General features: G+C 38.6%; 1 protein-coding gene across 1 annotated transcript; it reads right to left on the reverse strand.

Moving 5' to 3' along the window:
* Nucleotides 1–2,795: 2,795 nt before the first annotated feature.
* Nucleotides 2,796–6,484, reverse strand: si:dkey-5n18.1 (uncharacterized protein LOC570444 homolog). Its single transcript, XM_017689282.2, has 2 exons — nucleotides 5,948–6,484; nucleotides 2,796–3,221 (listed from the first exon to the last, which is right to left on the reverse strand). The coding sequence occupies exons 1-2, from the start codon at nucleotides 6,416–6,418 to the stop codon at nucleotides 3,042–3,044; spliced, it is 651 nt and encodes a 216-aa protein (XP_017544771.1). The 5' UTR covers nucleotides 6,419–6,484; the 3' UTR covers nucleotides 2,796–3,041.
* Between the last annotated feature and the right edge of the window lie 512 nt (nucleotides 6,485–6,996).

Consider the following 6,996-nt stretch of genomic DNA (forward strand, 5'->3'; position numbering starts at 1 on the left):
CTGAGACCTTCAGTTGGTTATCATATGTAAAAGTCATTTCTTTAATGTCACAAATTCATATTCAGCATGGATTGCAGGACAAGGCCACCCAAGACTCGAAGGGGAGTACATTTCAGGAATAAGCCTTTACATTAACAAAAGTTTGAGTTCTGTTTTTTAGGGCTGAAACCATGAAACCCAGAGGAGCTTATTAAAACTTCAGCAGAGAGTAAAGACGTTTTTAACCACTGTTAACCTTAGAAGTCACAGATAGCAAAAGCAGTTTGGAATTTTATATTAATAATTATATATTCTGTTAAAAGAGCTGTTTCTAAACTTCAGTAGCATTTGTGTTCGTAAGGAGAAACAATGTTTGAAGTTACTGTTTCACTCACATCTTTCGCCATTTTATTTGTCATCTGTCAGAAATTTAGAGTTAAACCTTTCAGAAAGTAAATCAAACTAAATAGATTATATTATATAACTGCAGTTATGACCCTATATTTAAGCCCTTTTCACAATGGCCATAAAATGTGATTTCTGTGTTACTTCTGTCTGGTCTCTCATTTGAACTATACATTTTTCTTCCCATGTAATATTTTGTCTTTGTCCAATGAAAACCATGTATCTCCATTTTTGTCGATTTTTATTTTTCTACGTCACTCAAAATACCAGCCGCCCTTTACGCTGCGTAAAAATTTCATGATGCCTGGACCAACAAAAATGCTCCAAAATGAATTATGAATGAATTATTAATGAATAAAATCTCTTTACCTTGACTTACATGCAAAGGTATGAGAGTTCTTCCCCTCTCCTGTAAAGTTACTATTTTGGAGGTCCTTGTTTTTCTTTGAACAGCGACATTTTACATTTACGGCATTTGGCTGACACTCTTATCCAGAGCGACTTACAATTTGATCATTTTTACACAGGTAGGCCAAGGTGGTGTTAGGAGTATTGCCCAAGGACTCTTATTGGTATAGTGTAGGGTGATTGCTCTGGTGGGGATTGAACCCCAGTCTACAGTGTAGAAGGCAGAGGTGTTAACCACTACACTAACCAACCACGACAATATGACATATATATTGATGGAAATGTGTGTGATTTACAAAACTGGATTTTCATGCTTGTAGGTTAGCAAACAAGTCAACATTTAAAAAAAATGTCTGTTGAAATGATTTTATATTTTGACAGTCGTTTTTTTAATATGAAAAAAAAATTGTTTTGTGGAAAGGTGTGAGTTGTTTTCACAGCAGGGTGTTCTAATCCCTCCCCTTTCACCCCTTATTGCTCACAAGCAGCTTAACACAGACTCACATTTCACAGTGTCCTAGTTAAATCTGATGAGTTATGATAAAATACTTTTTATTTTTATTTCATAAAATGTTGATACTGACCTTACTAAGCAGACTGAGTGCGGGCCAGACAGGACCGATCCACTTCAACACTGTTTCTTACAATATAATTAAACCTTTGCACAGTCATAAAAAGAATGTGCACATTTTATCTTCATTTGTTACCATGAACAACAGACAGACAAGCAGAACAAGCCTGTGTCATTAAGGTAATTTGCTCTGAATGGCTTTAAGCTGTTCATCGTTAGAATGAGATGAAAGTGAAGAAAGGGTCAGATTGCATTTGCGCTGCCATATTAAAGCAGTGAAAAAACAACAGATGAGTTCTGATTTGCATTAAGGTCACATGGCCAGGAATTGCATACATATTCAATGGCAGACCACATATGATGAAGTTGCTCGGATGTGATTTGAACAGATAAACACCACTTTAGCTTGGTAATGTAAACGTATTTCTTATTAAATTCTACACTGAGATAACCAAGGTGACTAACATTCACATCATGCTTTTCAACTGACGAAAGCTTTTACCATAAATGTGACATAATCATGACCGTCAGTATGCAACAAACTAATGCTAGCTACATGACTACAGCGTTTCAGCTCGGATATGTCCTCATCCTCGATAACCAGTGTTTTCAGTCTTGTCACCTCTGTTGATTCATGTATGAAAACTGCTAGTGAACTTTCCCGGAGCACTGCATGTTGTGTCAGCCAATACCAGATTCTCACCATCGTATGCTAATATGCTAATCTCTTGTGGCTGATGTTAGTCTGTATAGACTCCAGAATGCTGCTGCTACATCATTTAAGGTGGACTGCTAATTCAGCTTCATGAATACAGTTAACAAACCAGTGGCTGTACCACATGAGGTGTGAGCTGATGGTTTAACCCCTAAATTGCTACAGATATACACTTTAATGTAACATCTGTACTGTAGTTCGCCTGAACATTCTTATGCATATATTCATGAGTTTATACATTAGCTCACATTAACAAGCCCAGTGGGAATTCTCTTGACTTGATTACCCACTTGGCTCAGAGCTAGTTGTATTATTGTGTTCTGATGAGTCTCATCCACTATAAGGAAAGGTCAGTGGAGGCCATTTGTTGATTAGAATTGTCTAATCTCATAGTAAGTGGATTGTTCAATGTCTGCTTTTAATGCTTGTGGGATTGCGCCCAAGACCTAGAATGGGTCTAGGGCTTTTACCTCCCTCATGTAAAAATGTAGCTAGACGCTATGATCAATAGATCAGGCTTGAAAGCATTAGTAACACTTCAGCAACTGTGTTTGTGTGTGTGACTGAGAGAGAGCAAGAGAGATCTCCTTTGCTGGTGTTGTAATCTGTGTGTGACATCTCTTCCAATGCACTATGAAATGTGTTGCCAAGGTCTCGGCCTTGCAGCTAAATTGAAGAATTGATTCTTCCGTGGCCACAAAAAGCCTTAGTCAGGGACTTGGTAACAGAGCTTTCCTTTTTATTCAATGACAGACTCACAGCCTGAATACAAAGTGGCACAAACAGGTTTCTCAGACAAAGGCAGGGACAATGCAGCACAGGCAAGGTGTGGCTTCACAGCTCAGCAACAGACCTCTGGCTGGACAAGCTATCAGGAAACTTTCATACAAGACAAACTGTCATTTATACATAACAGGTGTATTGTGGCCTAGCGGTGTTTGGGTGACTGGGTGGGTGAGAGGTTCAGAGCTCGTACAGCAGGTAGCCGGAGAAGGTGCTGAAAAGGTTCTGTGTGTCTTTGAGGGTCCTGTCGCTCTTGTTAAGGCGCACATACACACGGTCTCCAGCCCTCAGCTGCAGCACTGCACTGTTACTGGCTGTGTCGGTGTGGAGCGCGTCCACAGCTACTGCAGCGGCCACGACCTACAACAAATACAAACACAGAAACAATATCATTGTCATAACAGTCACACTGTTAGAACTCAGCTCCTCTAAAGTGCTGCCAACTCTGGTCCTAGAGATCTATTATACTACTGACTTTAGCTCCAAAATTAATTGACTCCATGTAAGAATTGCCTTGAAATTGCCTTGATTAGCAGAATGAGGTATCTTAGATTTGAATTTGAGGTTAACCCTGCAGGATCTGTAAGAACCCATAGATCTCCAAGAAGAGAATATATGCATGTGTGAAAATATGTTCAAGTTCTTCATGCTCTTATTAGCATGTTGTCAATTTAACAGTAATTATTTCTTAGATTGAAAAACCTCTGGAATTTGCTTATTCAAAATTTTTAATAAATAGTCCCCCCCCCCGAATGTTATTAATAGCAGGGCATGACTTATTGCTGCTGCTCTAATGCAGTACTGCCTCTGCTGTACTACCACAGATTGATTAACGTAGCATTCAGCCAATCTTATCAGACCTCATACGTTGTAAGCCAACCATAACAGACCTCATATGTTGTAAGTCAATCATATCAGACTTGGGGGAGGGTCTCTGGTTATGCACTGCAAAGTAACCAGGAACTGAGCTGAAGACAGGATTTGGTTAAAAACTCACTAAATTAAACACTAGACCTTGTTCATAATATCTAATATACAGAGTGAAATAGTGTGAAACAGTAAATATCTGTTTACAATTTGGATTTGTGGCAAATTACAGTCAGTATAGCTGGATATATGTTTTTTACTTGGTTGTTTAACTCGAACTCAGTTAGCGACCTTTAGTTAACTTTGGTTTTAACTGAGGTGGAAAAAAGAGGCTAACAATAACATGAGCAAACTAGCTGACAAGCCAACTAGTTTAACCTCACTTCATAGTGAGCGTGAGAGTGTAAACACACAAGAGGGGCAGAAATAGCATTATTGACAACACTTTATATTCTTTGTTTTCAGATTTCCCTCCAGTATTTGGAAATAATGACACGAGTATTTAGCATATATATTGCTGTTTGCAGTAAGTTAATGTCAGTGAAAAGAACGAATGCTTCCCATTTGTCAGATTTTTGTTCACATTTTTCCAGGAATGTAAGAAATGTAAGGCGCCAGAATGTAGCTGCTGTAGCATTTAAGGTGGCACCGGAAAAAAAGAAGCGACTTCAACTTTGTGTGAAAAGGTCATAGCACATTTTAATATCCCTCATTCCTCAACCTATAGATGGAAATAAAGAGGCAGCAGCTCCATCGAAGGCCAATCAGGCGAAAAGATTTTTACCAGTTAAAAACAAGCAAAAAAAAAGTCGATTGATCATTATTTCCTTCAGTTCTTGAACATGTGAGTTTCATTAAATTAATATATTGCAAACACAGGAAGAAGGAGAGAAATCTGATGTAGATTAGTGATCAAGAAGAAAGCGAGGGAAAGTCATATAAGCTTTCAGTTGAAATGAATACTTAATTTAATTAAACTTAAGTAAGAGCATATCAAATTTTCACCATTAAAATAAGATTTTGTCACTTAGCTTATTAAATAGCCTACAGAGCAAAATCACACTCTTTCTGATTGCACCAACTGATTCTGAACTATAATGATCTATAATCTGTGTAATATAACTAGGACCTTGCAGTTGATCTGAGAGAGAGGAGGTAGCATTGCTTGACTTCAGTACCTTTGCTTGATCTGTGTCTGCTGTAAGTGGTTGAATACAGTGTTTGTCATACTTGCACTGTGCTTAACACAAACTACAACAGATCTACTGTGTGCCAATTTGACCAAATAACCATTTGTTATTCATATTTGTTATTTGCATATACTTAACACGGCTGATGGACTTTTTCTGGCTGTTGCTACCATGAAAGTGAATTGTAAACACTTTGGAGAAAAGATTTCTCTTTGGGGACCATGCCCTCATAGCCCCCTAGTACAGGCTTAGCCCCTCTTCCCCCTTAACCTTTAGTGATGCCCCTGCTTGTACGTAGCAGTAGCAGATATTATTAGGATGTTGTTACAAACTTGTTTCTCCAAAATTTAAACTTTACCGGAGAAGAAAAAACATCCTTAACTTTTTATGGAAGTTAATGGAACAAGATTTTTCCCACAAGAAAATGTTCACATTTCTTTGCATCCATTCATCATGAAATTTTATTATAATGTATAAGACTACTGCCATTTTCAAATGGCTCATTATTCCCCATTGTACTGGTCAGTAAATGACCTTGCTTAGTACTGGTATTGTCCGTGTGTGAGTGAGGATTTATATTACTGTAGTTTGTAATATTTGCAATATTTCGAATATGTGCAAAATTGTCTTTTCATTATTCTTACATGCTTGAATATGAGTGCATGTATTAGTCCGTAGTATTTGACAGTTATTACTTTCAATTTGAAGTGCTGTTCAAATGTAATAGCTTACATTGTGAATATGCAGTTAATTCTAAAAGAAGTTACAGTTTTAATTACATTTAAATCAGATTTATCTTCTGTCCAGATTTGAGTCTGTACTGCTAGCTTTTTCTACATTTTTTTAGATGCCAAGAAATGAAAAAAAATGAGGAAAGGAATAGAGTTGTGCAAAACAAGACCATACTTAATAGTAACTTTTCAATAAACTACAAATAATGAAATAGCTCCTACATGCAAACAGAAATGTGGTTTGATAAAAGGAAAAGTGTAGAATCTGATCTGATGAAAACACACTTCTTGAACTTACCCTGTCATTGAGCACCAGGTCAGCCCTGAGGCTGACTCCCGTCTTTACTATGTGAAAGCTGAATTGATACACTCCAGCTGCCCGGCACGTGAAAACGCCAGTCGAGGAGTCATAGCGGCCGCCCAGGTTTGTTATCACATTAGTGAACTTCAGCACTTCATCTTTGCCGAAGTCCTCCTTCAGGGTTGCATAGAAAGCCACTCCTCCCCGCGTTACGGAGCTCTCTCCTTGAGGGCCAGGTGGGCCTGGAGGTCCTGCTTTCCCTGGAGGCCCTGCCGGACCTGGTGGACCCCCTCCAGAAGAGGAGAGGGGAATGACCAGGCCATTAGCCCCCAAGTCATGTGTGCTACTCTGGGATTGGAAAGGGTCACACACAAGCCTGCAGGTTCCAGGCTGGATCCCACCATGGACCCCTTCAAAGTCCTTGAGGGCAAAAGCCAGTACTGCTAACAGAGCTGCTACCTTAGCCATGTTAACCTCAGTCTTAAACTCATACAAATGAAGAAGCTCAGACCCTCAAAGTGGATTTGTGCAGTTTGGACAGACCCATTTGACTAGAATCAGAAGGTCACATGATGCCATTCAGAAACTGCTGACAAACAGAATTCTCCAGCATCAGCAAAAGCAACAGGAAACACTAGTACTTCCCCAAAAATCATGTGATGGTTTTGTTTCATAACACCAAATTGTCCAAACAACCTTCTTTGTGTTCTTTCCCAACATTTGTACCAGTACAGAGACAGGTCAAGTAACCTAAATTCAAAGTGAAGTGAAAGTTGTAATGTTTTAATGACTCAAGTAAAACTAAAACATACATTTAAAAAAAAACAAGGGTTCAAGCAAGAAGCAACCACAGGACACCTTGAGAAATTAAACAGCTGTTATGACTCACGCTAATAACTTTAATGACACACATTATTCACTGCTTAGCAACCTTTCCATTGTCCTCCATTACCGCAGTCAAGCTTTCAATTTTTTCCATTTTTTTCATGTTGACCAAGTGTTTTTGTGAATGTGCTTCAAATTTGAAGCTATGGATACACAAAAGA

The sequence above is a fragment of the Pygocentrus nattereri genome, chromosome 4, assembly GCF_015220715.1.
Source record: "Pygocentrus nattereri isolate fPygNat1 chromosome 4, fPygNat1.pri, whole genome shotgun sequence".
Classification (NCBI taxonomy): Eukaryota; Metazoa; Chordata; class Actinopteri; order Characiformes; family Serrasalmidae; genus Pygocentrus; species Pygocentrus nattereri.

Excerpts from the sequence above, each read along its gene's own strand:
- si:dkey-5n18.1 (XM_017689282.2), bottom strand. The coding sequence starts at position 6,418 with ATGGCTAAGGTAGCAGCTCTGTTAGCAGTACTGGCTTTTGCCCTCAAG. Across the intron at positions 3,222-5,947 it reads ACCTGGTGCTCAATGACAGG|GTCGTGGCCGCTGCAGTAGC; the intron begins GTAAGTTCAAGA and ends TATTTGTTGTAG.